This window comes from Cynocephalus volans, chromosome 15, assembly GCF_027409185.1.
Source record: "Cynocephalus volans isolate mCynVol1 chromosome 15, mCynVol1.pri, whole genome shotgun sequence".
In the NCBI taxonomy this organism is placed as follows: Eukaryota; Metazoa; Chordata; class Mammalia; order Dermoptera; family Cynocephalidae; genus Cynocephalus; species Cynocephalus volans.
Window position 1 is genome coordinate 84,038,738 of NC_084474.1, and position 16,389 is coordinate 84,055,126.

Here is a 16,389-nt window from a genome sequence, read left to right on the forward strand (position 1 = left end):
TGCTCACTGCTGCTGAGGTGTCATTGCCTCCAGGCCCTCTCCACTGACAGAGAAACAAATATGTTTGTATTTTAACCTGTGTATAAAAACATATCTATAAATATACCTATATATAACTACCTATCTGTATTAAGCTAAATAAGAGTTCGTACTGATGTCTCCAACTCTAATCTACAGGGATTGATCTAACCTTCTCCCTTTGCTTATCTGAAATCCTCTGTTCCAACAATGAGAAATCCGACTCCTACCATCTGCCATCCATTTACTTAATTGTTCAATTCCATTGTTCAAATACCTGTATAGGTGCTTCAAATTGTTAGCCCATACCTCCATGAGAAATATGTTTACCATCTACAGCACAATGCCTATGTGTAGTTCCTTTAGCCTTTGGTCCTATATACTCCACTCATTCACAAAGCTACTTAGGACACCACCCTTTGCCCCACCCCCTTCAGTGAGGTTGTTTTGTACACTTTCAATAGAGTTAGATTATTTGTCACAGGCTGATTCCATCATGGGATCTTCTGAACTCATAAATAAAATGTTAAACAGTTTATATATATTAAGGTTCATTCTTTGTGTTTTTAAGTTTTATGGGTTTTGACAAATGCACAGGGTCATGTATGTACCCTTACAGTATAATAGTCTCACCACCCTAAAAAGTATTCTGAGCTTCATCTATTCAACTCTCCTTCCCCTCACTCCCCAAACCCCTGGCACCTACTGACCTATTAACCATATCTATAATTTTGTCTTCCCCGGAATGTTATATGAGGGAATTTCAAGGAGTTCACGGAAAAATGAAATTAAAAGATAATTTTATTTCTTAACATAAGCTCCATCAAGATCAAGACACTTTTGTAAGCGATGCTACCAGCCATTTAGTCCACCCCTGAAGAACTGAAAGTCCTGGGAATTTAACTGTGTCAGTGTAGTCTTTTTCACGTTATTAATTATAAAAAAAAAAAAAAAAATAGAAAAAAGGGTTCCCTTGAAAGATTTTTCAAGATTAGGAAGCAAAAAGGAATAGAAAGTTTGCTCAACTGTAATTTTTCAGTCAGAATTGCATAAACTGAACCAATTGGGGATGTCTATTGTTTCCATTGTTAATCGTCAATCCTCTTCAATTAGGGCATGAACAAGATTAATTTTTTTCCTCACAAATTAACGTGGATGGTCTACCTCTGCAGGCTTTGTCTTCAACATCATCTAATTTCTTCTTAAAACGAGTTTCCACTTGTAAACTGCTGACTTCTTTGGGGCAATGTCCCCATAAACTTTCCGTAAAGCATCAGTAATTTCACCATTCTTCCACCCAAGTTTCACCATAAATTTGACGTCTGTTCTGACTTCACTTTTAGCAGAATTCATGTTGCTCTGATAGGGGGGTCTTTTCAAACAGCTATCTCATCCTTAGTGCTTCAAGCTATATCTTGTTCAGACATGTCATAACACGTTAGTGTGAGTTTATATTAGTGCATAACATTTTTGAAATCCATGCGTAGATTTTTCATTCTATGCATTTTCCGTGAACATTTTGAAGACTCCTTGTATAAATGGAATCATAAGCACATAGCTTTTTCAGGGAGGCTTCTTTCACGTAGAAATAAGCATTTAGGATCCGTCCATATCTTTGCATGGCTGATAGCTCATTCCTTTTTATAGCCAAGTCTTATTTTATTGTCTGGATGTGCCACAGGTTTTTTTTTTGTTGTTGTTGTTGTTCCTTCCAGAAAATCGTATTGACAGTTTGTAAAAATTTTATTTTAGTCATTGTAATAGGTATGTAGTGATATGTCATTGTTGGTTTTGATTTGCATTTCCCTAACAGCAAATGATGTTGAGAATCTTTTCATATGCCTGTTTGATATTTGTAATTCTTCTCTGGTGAACTGTCTGTTTAGATCTTTTGTCCATTTTAAAGATTGGATGTTTGTTTTTTAATTGTTGAGTTTTAAGTGTTCTTTGTGTATTTTGGATACAAAAGTCCTTTACCAGATATGTACTTTACAAATATTTTCTTCTAGTCCGTGGCTTGTGTTTTCATTCTCAAAACAGTGTCTTTACAGATCAGACATTTAATTTAAGCAAAGTCCTATTTATCATTTTTTCTTTCATGGATCATAATTTTGGTTTTGTATCTAAAAACATCACCAAACCTAAAATCACAAATTTCTCCTGTTTTCTTCCAGAAGTGTTATAGTTTGCATCTAGGTACATGAAACATTTTTAGTAGTTTTTGTGAAAGCTGTAAGGCTTGTGTCTAGATTTATGTTTTTACATATGGACATCCAATCTTCCCAGCACCATTTGTCAAAAAGAATATCATTTCTCCATTGAATTGTCTTTGCACCTTTGTCATGAATTAGTTTGGTATATTTTTATGGGTCTCTTTCTGGACTCTTTCTTCTGTTCCATTGAACTCTGTGTCTATTCTTTCTACAGTGCCACACTGTCTTGATTATTGTAGCTTTACAGTAAGCCTTGAAGTCAGTGTGAATTCTCTAGCTTTGCTGTTATTCTTTTGCGGTATTATACTGGTTATGCTATATTCTTTGTCTTTTAGCATTGATTTGTTGATATGTACAAAATATTGCTAGAGTTTTGATCGACACTACCTTGATTTACAGATGAAGTTGGGAATAAGTGAAATCTTAACAATATTAAGTCTTCCAATCCATGAATGTAAAATGTCTCTTCATTTATTTACATCTTCTTTGATTTATTTCGTGGGTGTTTTGTAGTTTTCTGCATATAAATCTTGTACATACTTTGTTACATTTATACCTGAGCATTTTTGATGCTGTTATATATACATTGTTCCTTTAATTTCAAATTCCAATTTTAAATTGCTGGTATAATGGAAAGCAATTGTCTTTTGTATACAGACCTTGTATTCTCTGACCTTGCTATACTTGTTTATTAGTTTTAAGAGTTTTTTGGTGGATACTTTGAGATTTTCTATATAGAAATTCATGTCATTTGTGTATAATCATAGTTTTATTTATTTCTTTCCAATCTGTTCACATTTTATTTCTTTTTGTTGTCCTATTTCAGTACATAGGACTTTCAATATAATATTGATTAAGAGTGGTGAGAGAGCGCATCCTTGTCTTGTTTCTGATATTAGGGGGAAAAGTTACAGTCTTTCACCACTAGGATGATGTTAGTTATAGGATTTTGTAGATGTTCTTTATTGAGAAAGTTCCCTTCTGTTTTTAGTTTTCTGGGAATTTTTATCATAAGTGGTGTTGGATTTTGTCAAATGCCTTTTCTTTGTCAATTGATATGATCATATAATTTTTCTTCTTTAGTCTGTTGATATGGTGGATTATATTGTTTAAGTTTAGAATGCTGAATAAGCCCTGCATACCTGGAAGAAATTCTATTTGGTCACAGTATTTTTACACAATATTGAATTTTATTTGCTAATATTTTGTTGAGGATTTTTGTGTCCATGTTCATTAAAAATATTGGTTTGTAGTTTTCCTTTATTTCAATGTCTTTACTAGAGTAGTATTAGGATAATGATAGCCTGATAAAATGAGTTAAGAACACTTTTATTTTCTGGAAGAGGTTGTAGAGAAATAGTATTATTTTTTCTTTTAATATTTGGTAGAATTTACCTATGAAACCATGTGGGGCTGGTGTTTTATATTTTTTGTAAGTTTTAAAATTATTGATTCAATTTCTTTAATAGAGAAAAGGCTATTTAGGTTAGCTTTTTCTGCTTGGATAGTTTGTGTCTTTCAACAAATTGGTCCAATTCATTTCAGTTATCAAATTTATGGGCATAAAATTGTTTGTAGAGTTATTTTCTTTCTGCTCTAATATCCACGGGATCAGCAGTGAAAAACCTCTTCTTCATTTATAATACAGTAATTTGTGTCTTCTCTCTTTTTTCTCTTGATTATCTTGGCTAGAGGTTTATCAATTTTATTGGTATTTTCAGAGAACCACATTTTATTTTTGTTGCTTTTCACTGTTTTCTTTTCAATTTTATTGAATTCTACCCTAGTTTATTTTTATTTTATTTTATTTTTTTACCTCTTTCTTGTTCTAGGTTTAAGTAGCTTTTTCCCCTCTAGTTTCTCAAGGTAGAAGCTTAGATTATTGATTTCATATTTCTTTTTTTTTCCTAATATATGCATTTAATGTTGTAAATTTCCCTCTATGCACTACTTTTGCAGCATCCCACAAATTTGGTAAGTTATATTTTCATTTTTTGGTTCAAATTATTTTTTAATATCTCTTGAGATTTCTTCTTTGACTTGTGTTATTAGAAATATGTTATTTAATCTCCAAGGTTTTTGGGGATTTCCCAGCTATTTTTCTGTTACTGTTTTCTTGTTTAATTCCTCTATGATCTGAGAGCATGCTTTGTTTGATTTTTAATCTTTTAAATTTGTTAAGGTGTGGTTTATGACCCAGAATGTGGTCTATGTTGGTGAATGTTCCATGTGAGCTTGAGAAAAATGTGTATTCTCCTTTTGTTGAGTGGAGTAGTCTGTAGTCTATAAATGTTGACTACACAAGTTTAGATTATTCACATTCTTAATGATTTCCTACCTGTGTGATCTATTAGTTGCTGCCAGAGGGGTGTTGAGGTCTCCAAGTATAATAGTGGATTTATCTATTTATCCTTCTATCAGTTTTTGCCTTATGTATTTTGATACTCTCTTATTAGGTGCTTAACTGTTCACATTGTTAGTTCTTTTTGGAGAATTGACCCTTTTATCATTATGTAATGTTATCTTTATCTTTGATAATTTTTCTTCTGAAAAAAAAGTACTCCAGCTTTTTTTTATTAGTGTTTGCATGACACATTATTCTCTATCTCTTTACTTTTTACTTTTTCATTTGAGTTTTTATATTTATAGTGGCTTTTTGAGGACAACATGTGGTCGGATCTTGTTTTTATCCACTCTGACAAACTCTACCTTTTAATGGTATATTTAGACCACTAACTTGTAAAAGTTGTTATTATTATTATAGTTGGATTAATAGCTACCATATTTGTAACTTTTTTTATCCATTACATTTATTCTTTGTCCACTCCCTTTTGCAAGTTTTCTGATTTTAATTGAGCATTGTATATAATTTAATTTTCTTCCCTTTCTTAGTGTATCAATTATATTTCTTTAAAAAATTTTTTAGTGTTTGTACAAGAGTTTCCAATGTACATTTAAAATTTATCTAAGTCTACCTTCAAATAACTCTATACCACTTCATGTGTAATGCTGGTATCTTAAAACAAACCATTCTTAATTCCTTCTTTATGTACCTTGTGACATTGCTGTCATTCATTTTACTTATCCATATTTATAGCCATCAAATATATTAATATTGCTTCTTTAAACAAACACCTATGTTTTAGATCAATTAAGAATAAGAAAAAATATTTTATTTAACTTTATTTCTTCTTTGATTCTTTTCCATTTTATATAGATCTCTATAGATTTTTCTTCTGTTTGAGGACTTCTTTTTTTTTTTTTTTCCTTTTTTTGCAGGGAAAGGCAGGTGAAAATAGTTTGCCTGAGAAAGTTTTTATTCCTCCTTCACGTTTGAAAGATTTAGAAGTTTAGATTTGTGGGTTTTCTTTCAATACTTTAAATATTTCAGTCCACTTTCTTCTTGCTTGTATGGTTTGTGACAATCTGTCTGATGTAATTCTTATCCTTGTTCCTCTATATGTAAGATGGTATCTCCCCTCTGGCTTCTTTCAAGATTTTCTCTTTGTCTTTGATTTTCTGCAGTTTGAATATAATATGCTTAAGTGTGCTTTTTTTTTTAATGTTTATTGTATTTGGTTATTTAATAAAAATATTTAACCTCTGAGGTTCCTGGTTCCATGGTTTGATGTCTACTATTAATTTTGAAAAATTCTCAGCCATTATCACTTCATATTTCTGTTGCTCGGTTCTCCTTTCTTCTATTTTTGGTAATCCAGTTATGCATATGTTTCATCTTTTGAAATTGTCCCAGAGTTCTTGGATGCTTTGACCTGTTCCCTGGCTCCCTGATCCTATTCACTTTTCTCTTTGCATTTCATTTGCATTTTTGGGAAGTTTCTATTGACTTTTTTTTTCAAGTGCATTGATTCTTTCCTTAGACTTGCTGAGCCTAATGATGAGTCCATTGAAGGCATTATTTCTGTTACATTGTTTTGTATTTTTATCATTTCCTTTTGATTCACTTTTACAGTTTCCATCTCTCTGTTTATATTGCCTATTTCTTCTTTCATGTTGTCTCTTTTTTCTATTAGAACATTTAATATATTAATAATAGTTATTTTGAATTCCTGTCTGATAATTTCAACATCTGGGTTATATCTGAGTTTGGTTCTGGTGATTGCTTTGTCTCTTCTTTCCTTTTGGCATAGCTTGTAATTTTTGTTGAAAACTGTTCAGATTATATCAGGTAATAGAAACTGAGGTAAATAGACCTTAACTGTGAGCATTTATGTTAGTCTGGCTTGGAACTGAACTATGTTTAATGTTTGCTGTAGCTATATATACCAGTAGCTATATATACCAGATTTCCATAGCTATATGTACTTCTGGTGTCCTTGTTTCCCCCTCTTGACTTGGGCTTCCCTAAGTCCTCTTCCTCAGGAAGAGTCTGTGTCTTGTAGTTCTTTCAGCTGTATCTCAGGGGCAGTATATTGGATCCTCGCTGGTGTGGCAGCAAGGAATAGGGGAGAAGGCACTGTCAATCCTTTTAATGTCTTTTTTTTAACTTAAAAATGTTCCTCCTTTCACTTTCTCTTTCTCTTAAGTCATTATTCGCTGTGTTTATGTGCTGTATGTTCCTGCTTGTTCAGTCTTCATATCTAAAAGGTATCTTTATTTTTTTATTTCCTGAGATCTCTTGCCAAATTTCTAAGTTTTTCTAATTCTGATTTATGTTTTTATTTCATGTCTTGAATCACAGTAAGTGCTTTAGATCTTTTTAAAAGAGTAGGTTAAACTTTTGGTATATTTTGTAAGCATGTCTTTTTGGAGTGCTTTCATTGATGATAGGGATATTATTCTACTTTTTTAAGCTCTTTTTTTCTTATAATGGCTTAGTATGGGATTGCCACCAATATATTTTGTTGCTCATTTTTGTGTAAAACTAACTTTCTCAATCTTTTGGAAAGAGTGTGTGGTTCAGGATAGTTTATTTTATTTTTTTAATTTTAAAAAGCTTTCTCTTTGGCTGTTTTCATGTAGTGTTCAAAACCACGATGGCTAGATTCCCTTCCCACTCTTACCTGAACCTCCTCTTTTTCTCTACAGTCCATATTATGAGTAATTTTGATTTCATTCACATAGTTCCTTCAAGGGCCCTACCCTGGGAGGGAGATTTGGATGATCAGTTTTTCATCAGTTCATAGTGTCTTGATGGTTTCAGCTCTTCAGAACTCACTGTGGACCTTTGCACTCAGCTGCTGTTGCTTTTGGTAACTTTCTCAATTTGGTGCATGGTACTTTCCAGTGAATATCTGTTGACTGTATTGGGATCCTTTTATTCCCAGGTGTGACAGATGCCCAGTACTTCTTTCTGCTTCTCCCATACAGATGTTGATATTACACAAATCTTGGGGCGATTGGGGGATTGCAGCTACTCACTTCCACTTTGGAATTTATGTGGCTACTGTGTCACATGTTTTTGCTGTAAATACAGTCCAAGAGGTCTTTGGTTTTGCTATCTAATTGGCCAGATATGTGAAAATTCTAAGAGATTCAGAAATATGTTACCTCGGCTACCATCTTCCCAGAATCCCTTCTCACCTTCTCCAAATGTCCCTTGCTAATCCAGAAAAGGTCAAACATTGTCGTTCCCTCAGTGTTAGTTAACTTGAACATCTTTCCTTCACAGCATCATGCTGCAACCTTTCTAAAAATTTTTCAGAGGCTCCTGCTCCCAGAATCAATTCTAAAGTCCTAACATAGTCGTAGACATTGAACTTCTGTTAGCATACTCCTTTTTCACTCACAGTGTCCACCACACCCTTGCACAAATCCTTTATTATAGGCTCTTTTGTTTACTCAGTGTTCTACAAACACAAGGTTGTACACACCTCCGTGCCTTTGCCAGTGCTGTTTTCTAAATGGCAATACTCTTCCACTCTTTCTCACTCATCCTACTCAACCCAAAATTACACCTTTTCTGCAACTGTAATTTTTTCTTGAACCACCTAGTCAGAATGAATCACCGATTTTGGTGGAAAGCAGTTAAGTAGTTAGAAGCACAGACTCTGTCTCTGGATTTAAATCCCAGCCTGGATGATATATAGACTTGGGATAAGTCCTCATCTACAAAATGGGAATTAGAATTCTGCTGCATTGATTAGTTATTTTTGAGACTTTATTGAGAAAATCCATGCAAAGGATTTTGTACTTTCCTGGCATGTAATAAGTGATCAGTAACTGGGAGCCACTGTTAATGTCTTTCTCTACCACTAAAATATGTCTTAGAGGGCGAAGACCTCCTCCTACAAAATTATACCATACTTAGGGGCTAGCATGCTGCTTTGACTATACTAAATATTAAAAGAAAATTGTTGATGTTATTTTTAACCATACGAAAGGGGAAAACTTGTGTTAAGTTTAGGGAGAAGGCAATTCAACTGCAAAAATAAGCAGGAGCTAGCTTACAGTGTAGAAGAGAGGAGAAAGTATGGCTATTGAACTAATGCAGAACTAGGTTCAAATCATGGTTATGCCATCTATAACCTGTAAGACATAATTATGTGCCTATTAGAGTGTTAAGAATGTGGGCTCCAGAGCTAGACTTCCTGGGTCTGAATCCAGGCTGTAACACTTCTCAACTGTGAGAGCCTGGGCAACTTTTTCACTACTGTGAACCTCAGTTTCCTTCTATCTAAGATGGGGATAATCATAATACCTACCTCATAGGGTTGCCATGAGGATTTCATGAGTTGTTGTATCCAAATATTTGGAACTGCCCACATGTAGGTGTTTGCAGTATTATTAAGGTGCCAATTCTGCTGACCCAGGAAGCTATGATGCTGTGTCCATGAACAACTCATATGAACAAATAAACAAATAAATGGTGATTGAGTCTCTTATACTACTTTCTGTGGTCAAGGCTGTAGTGTCAAATAAGAGTGGGTTCTATTTTGATTTTGGTTGTTGTTTCTATTAAGATGGGGAAAAAGACTCTTGCATTGGCAGGGTAATAGATTATTATGCAGAGTAAGACAATCAGAATAGGCATCAATACTGTCAAACATTTTGGTATGGATCCTGGATTCATTTATCTTAAATTCTGGTCACTTGAAAAGATTGCTGGCTGACTCCAGGTGAGGAACCATCATCTCACAAAAACATTTCACCTCATAACTTAATCCTTTAATATTTACCTTGAAGAAGGAAGCAAACTCTGTATTGCCGTGATAAATAGAAGAACAATAAATGCACAGACCAAGTTTGACTTGAATACTTCATCCCTCATTTGAGAATACTGTAATTAAAAAAAAAAGGAGAATGAATTACTTTGCAGCAGAGTTGGGCTTTCAGAAGAGTTAAGCTTTAGCAGTGTTTGGTGTTGGGGGGATCAGCAAGAAGAAACAAGGCAATTAAATATTTTTTTAAAAAATTTAAGAGGAATCCTTAATAAAACCTTTACAGAGCATTATCTCCCATCCCTCCCACCAGCCTTCCAGAGAGACCTCAGGAGTAAATACAATTCCTTTCATAGTGAAGGATATGGGAGGGGACTTTGCATGAGCCTATGCAGTTCTTCACCTCCCTGGGAACTCAGATCATTTTAACAGAACAAAAGAGCACACATCCATATACACAGCAAATCAAATTCACATTGACTTTCTTCACAAGTGAACTTAAGTCATTTAAGGATCTTACTGTTTCTTGTTAGGTTTGGGGACATGGGGAAATGTTTTACCAGGGGGTCTTTCTGCTTCCTTTGTTTTAAAAAAAGTGATTAGAACTAAATTCACAGAATCTTAGAATAGAAGGTAGCTTCAGAGATCTCCAGTTAGTGTAGTCCTTTCATTTCATAGAGGAGAAACTAAGATTGATTGACCAATACGCTTGCTGCCCTTCTGTTGTCTGCTCCAGGCGGCCCTGGGGGAAGGCGGTAACTTTATTTTGATTATCCAGAGTACTCAGTAATTTCATTGTCTAGCTTTAAAAGCTTCTGGAAGGTCAACATTGAATGCATACTTTTCTTACTCCTGCCGAGTCTCCTGAGCCATGTTGGAGTCTCTAGATGAGGAATAATCTACTACTTTCACAGAAAAGGAAGGGTTTTTAAAACAGAAAAAACCCCATAGAATTAGCTTAAACCAAGCACCTCAGTTTGCCTTAATGCCAAAGAGGTCTGGTAACTTGCTATATTGCACAGAATGCAGACCATTTTTTGAGGTGGGGAACAGAAAGCTGAACTTGGTTTTGGAACATTGTCATCCCTGGTTTGAATTTCACAGTTACTTTATGCAGGAAGCTGGTAAACAGAGCTCTCACAACATCTTAAGCTCTATGTCCACATTACCAAGATAAGGTTTCATAGATCAGTGAAATAATAAAATTTGTCAACCCTCTTGGTATGGTGCTGAAAATCAGCAATTATATGGTTTTTACTCTCTTGCTGACTTCTTGGTATGGTCTGGGTTTTAGACTGGAATTTACTGCTCGGTGTCATGGCTAAGGTTTGGGGAATGACTTGCAGCTGGTAAGCTTCATGCATGAAGCACAACGCTGCTCAGAGACTGCACATTTATTGCTCCTGGAGGTGAATGCCTTTTCTACTCCCCAGTATTGGCACCTCTGTCCACTTGCTGATAACCTGCTTGGTATCTTTAGGTGAACCAGGAATCACTCTACGACATACTCACTCCTGACAAAACTACAGAAAATCCATGCTACTAATAGTTACCAATAGTGCTGCCTGAGAACAAGGCACAACCGTTGAGATCCACACATACCCGCTTGAAAACAAATGAGCCACAAAGCAAATTCACAGAAAGATAAATGTATGAATTTCTTCTAACAACTGATTGCACAAGGTCATCATATTCTTTGTTGGCCGACTGATTAATTTCAAACCGGCTTGGTTATATAGATTTGATAATGGGATTTTTAAAACAATAACAACAGTAATTTTTAGTGTACTTAATCCTTCTCCTCCTCCTTTTTCACCTTCTTCATCATCATCATATGTGTCATTACTAACATCATCACAGGATCTTGAAGTTGCTATGGACCATCACCTTTCCAATTCAGAAATCATTTCCAGAACACCCTGGATGTCTACTCGGGTGTCTGCTGATTTCCTCCGGTGGCCTTCTCTGCTTCGTCGGGAGAAGTGGACTTCTTTTCTCTGTGCTGGGGCAGGGCATCCTATGATTTTAAATACCCTCAACCTGAAAACTCCCAGAGCCTGAGCCTCAGATTTCACTCCTTTGCAAAAGGCTCCTTTACATTATTGGCCTGTTCTCACTGTGAAAAAGTCTTTTCCTACAGATCCCAAGCCTAAGTCTCTGTGGTCCTTTCCTGAATATTTCTTACGGATGACTTAAAGAATGTCACATAATCATCATTTTTTTCCAGACTAAATTGCATAAAGTTTTATATTTTTCATTTTCTTCAGATGAAAAATATAAAGCTGGGTGGAGACAAAAGAGAACGACTTACTTTGCCTGCAGAATTGTCAGTATTTCACTGTGAGCAAAGCCAATTTCTTTGAACCTTTTCTTGTGTCAAATGGGGACATTAATACAGTTCATAGGTTTTGCAATGCTACAACATCCTATTGTTTTTATGTTTAAACTCCAGTGCCTAGCATGGACACACAAAAGAAGAACCTTATATTTGTGAAATTGGTGTCATTCAAATATAAAATATTGGGCTTCAGAATGGAGCACATTGCTACTTTGGAAATGCAAGGAGAGCAGAACTATGAAAAGAAAATGCCTAATTGGCTCAGGATGATAGGGTACCGAGACTGAGTGGTGATTCATTTCATGTCCTCTTGACTTGTGAAGGTCTGAACAGTCTGGTTCATAGCTATATTAATTCAGTCGTATGCTCACACCTGCCAAAGTTAGAGACTCCTTGTCTTGCCTCTGTTCTGTCCTCACCTGGCCCCATGTCTCCTTTTACATCTTAGTTGTGAGCATGAACTAATCTAGAGTTAGACTATCTGGATTTGAATCCCAGCTCTAACACTTACTAACCATGAAACTGTGGACAAATTTACTAAGCTTTCTAAGTCTTAGTTTCCTCATCTACAGAAGGGGTATAATAATAGGAACTATCTCATAAGAGTTGCTGGGAGGATGAAATGAGTTAATACGCAAAGTGCTTAGAGCAGTGGTTTGCACATGACAAAACTCTACAGTGTTTCCTACTGTTAATCAATTCATTATACTTATTTTATTGATATACTTTTTTACCTTCATGAAGCCTGCCTTTTCAACCACAGTGTTGCCTTTTAGAATGCTGTCGTCTTTTCCTTTGTACATAATCATATTTTGCTCTCAATGGGGACCCCTATAATGTTGTTGACTAATTGGTCTACCATGTTAGAAAAGATTCATCCAAAGGGATTTTGATCTCATGTATGGTCTATTGACTTGGGAACAAGCCCCACTATTACTCTTCCCCTTGCTTCCTAAAAGGTCCCCCACCACTGGGTGGAGTTCTCAACTTCTCCAGGAACCCTTAGGAAAGGTGTCCTTAGGAATGACCACTGGACCCTTACAATTCACTGCAAGAGAACTTGGCAACATTTTCTTTTCTTCAGATGAGGAACTTGAGGATCAGAATGGGAAAGAGCTTGTCATTGTCAGTATTGGTGGGTGGCCAAAGTTCAGACAATGAACCACATCTCTTGACCGCAGCCAAGTGTTTGTTCCATCGGACCCCTGTCTATGGGCAGCAAATGCCTGAGGCAGTATCTGAGCCAACTATAAATGGGATTTATACCAGTTAAAAGGGCATGTCATTTGGAATAAATTATAAATATTTCCTTTGAGAGCCTATATTAGAGTATGGAATATTATTGTTTTCCAACCTGTAGGGTTTTGGTTGGTTCAGAAAAAGGTCAAGATCTAGTGTAACAAACTTGAATAACAATGACTAATGCCTAGTGTGGGGTAGGCCCTGGGCTACATGCGTTACATGAATGATCCCATTTAATTATCAAACAACTCTTTGAGGAAGATCCTATTTATCATATCCCCATTTTGTAGATTAAAAAAATGAGGATTAGAATGATTGAGCAACTCAACCACAGCTTCACAGTTGTAATAGGAATCCAAAAAGTTTGACCATAGACTATAAGGTTTCTCTGGCTGCAGTATCTGCTATAATTTTGCTGTTTTCAGGGTAAGGCCATCTTATTCATAGTGTGCACAATAGTGTTTTTTGGTATATTTCTGTGATGTGATGACACAAAGAAAGGAAATGCGTTAAAAATTTGAGTTTATGTAAACCTTGGTTAGAACGAAAGCAAAGTATGATCTGGGCCAAGAATAGATTTTAGAAATACTCTATGAATTAGTTCAATAAAATGGCATTGTTGTATTTTTGTAATTGATTAATGGATCATCAGCAAGTTCAGTGGAGAATAAAAAGCCCTGTTCTTAGGCCTGGATGGGTGAACTGATAACAGGGAAGAAAACAAAAGAAACAATGGATTTTATTTAAATACAACGGAAGAAAAGGAATCACAATCTTTGAAAGATTACAATATTACTTGAAAAATGAAAATTCCTACTTGGATTATTGAAGTTGAGATCTGGAGTTCCTTCTAAGTAAACAGGGCAGAAAGAACTTGTGTTCATTTGTTCATATCTGGAGATGTTGGCCCTGTATTCTCTTGCAAGGCATCTTCAGAAATAAAATCAAAGCAATGAGGGTCAATGAGTTTTTAGAGTGTCACAAAGAAGCCAGGAAACTCAAGTCTGATCACATGATGGAAAAGCCCATTTCAGATTGTTCATACACAGAGGGATGCTCAGGGAAGCTAGCTTGCAGAAGTGATGGACAGAGTCTCCTATCTCCTATGTTTCTGTGCCTGAGCAGTCTTGAAAAATATTCCTGGATGAGGGGGAGGAAAATCATCCTGCTCTCCTAGATTCTCCATTTTGAGTATAAGCTAAAAGGTACTGATTAAATTCTTACATCTCTACAAGATGTAGAGGATGCATCTAGCTAAGGCAATTATCTAACTAATTGTTCAAACTACAACTATGTTTTTATTTTATTATTACTACTACTATTATTATTTTAATCCAAGATTATGTGTGAGATTACAAAATCTTACAGGTGGAGTGGATTGTATTTGTCAGCTTGGTCCAACCCTTACTAATGCTGACTTCACCCAGCAATATCTCTTAGAAATGAGCCATTAACACCTGCCTGAATATTTCCAGTGATGGGGAAATCAGCTCCTCGTGCAGGATCCCATTTCATCTTTGGATAAATCCAGTTTGAAGAAAGAGAGTTTTCTAGCACATCTAGCACATTAATATGTTTTGTTAAATGAAAGAAGAATCTCAACCTGGACAATCTGTTCATTTTGCACAAACAAATGAAGAAATTTAACCTCTGTTCTATTGTTAAATCCCTGCATTATGTAGCATGACAGTGGCCTTGAGCATCCTTAAATTAGATCATTTAGATAAAAGGTACAATTGCAACAAAAAAGTGAGAGACTAATTTTCAATAACTTTTCTATTTTGAAATGGACCATTTTCTCTATCTTGGTGTTTAGTCCAATCAAATCATTATCTGGAGCAATTCTATGAGTGACAAGTGAGTTTGTGGAATCTCTAAGAAGCACATAAGGAAAAATGTTAACATGTATCTAAGACAGAGGGCTTCAGAAGCGTGAGACTGGGAGGGCACCCCCCCCCGCCCCCAGGATGACATAGGGCCCTTAACAGTAGTACCTTTTCTAATGTTACGCTCTTCCTTGGCAGGGGAGTTAGACCAACGTATGAGAATTCCAAGCAGAACTTTTACAAAGCTTTCAACCTACCATTCTTCCAGCTCACGCTCCCCTAAATCTTCAACCTCTGGGAGGAAGGACTCTTCCTTTCTTGATTTGTCCAGTCTTCTAAGCCATAGTGAGGCCAAGGGTGGTAACTGTTCCTGTATTCCTTGCCTAGAAGCCCCTGGCTGTAGATAATGGTGATGTCCACACAAAAAGCATTAGAACTGCTTCAATGACCATGTCAGTGACCTTTGAGTTAAAATCATAATTCTTTCATTCTATACTATACTATTATAGGTGAAATTGGCATTCTGACTCTGAAAGTGTTACCTTTATGAGACTGGAGATGGCTAATTAGTCTGATAAAAAGACACAAATGAAATGGCCCTTGGTATCCTTTGACTACCTAGAGGGTAGAAATAGCAGTAATTTTATATGGTAAAATGGAGAATATAAAGGGATCTCCTAAGTCTGCTGTTTGGATAAGGAAAAGTTTTCTTCCCTAAGCCCCTATGAAAGCTGTCCTTCATACCTGAAGAAGGTAGCCTAAATACTCACACTATTTTGAGCAGCACAAACTCAAGAGGAGCCTGATGCTGCAACAAAATAATTCCTTTTAAAAATAATTTTAATAAGATCACGCAAATGATGAGGAAGTGTCTGATTTAGAAAAGTGAAACAGAACACCCGAGATGATTTGGTTCGCACTCCGTGTTCTCACCTCTCTGCATCTCAATAAGAAATGAAGTGTTTCAACAAATTCTGAATGTCTCCAAGATATAAATGTGCAGTTTTTTCTCATTACCTAATTCCAGAGTCCAACATCCTAACCTATGAGAAAGTTCATTTATTGGCTTAGTCTTCTTTTCTTTGCACAACTCCTCCTTTATTATCTTATTCTTTATTATCTCATAACTCTAATAAAAGTTGATGGAGAGAAGGAAGAAACATTTCAAAGTTTGTGGTGCATTTTTCCTGAAATCTTTTGAGCCTCCATATTTAACTTTGATTTTCTTATTGAAAACAGAGAAAAAGGAGAGAAATTTTGAACACAGATTAGTAACAATATACTTAGCCAAAGGATTATCTAAAGCTTCCTTCATGTGACAAATCTTTGTTTACAGAAAAAAAGGTACATTAAATGAATGTTTTTTAAAAATTCTCAGCGCAGAACTTGGTTCATAGCAAGCACTATTTATAATAGTTATTATACATAAAAATGGGCAAAATCTGATAGCTGATTTATGTGTAAAAAATGAAGCTCACTCACCCCTCAGTTTTGTTTAACATTCCTTTTTAGGAAGTTATATCTTGTTTTGCCTGCTATTTTAAGCCAGCTGGTCACACAACTAACTCCTTGTTTACTTGAACTAATCAACCTTCTTTTGGATACACAGCTCAGGGGTTGTCAAGGACTCA

The 16,389-nt window shown here is 35.5% G+C and overlaps 1 protein-coding gene across 1 annotated transcript in view; it reads right to left on the minus strand.

Annotated features, from left to right (window-relative positions):
- Positions 1-16,389, minus strand: part of ADCY8 (adenylate cyclase 8) — a 253,284-nt gene that overhangs the window by 66,559 nt on the left and 170,336 nt on the right. Inside the window, exon 9 of the mRNA XM_063079734.1 lies at positions 9,371-9,471. Within this exon, the coding sequence (XP_062935804.1) occupies positions 9,371-9,471 (101 nt within the window). The remainder of the gene's footprint in view (positions 1-9,370; positions 9,472-16,389) is intronic.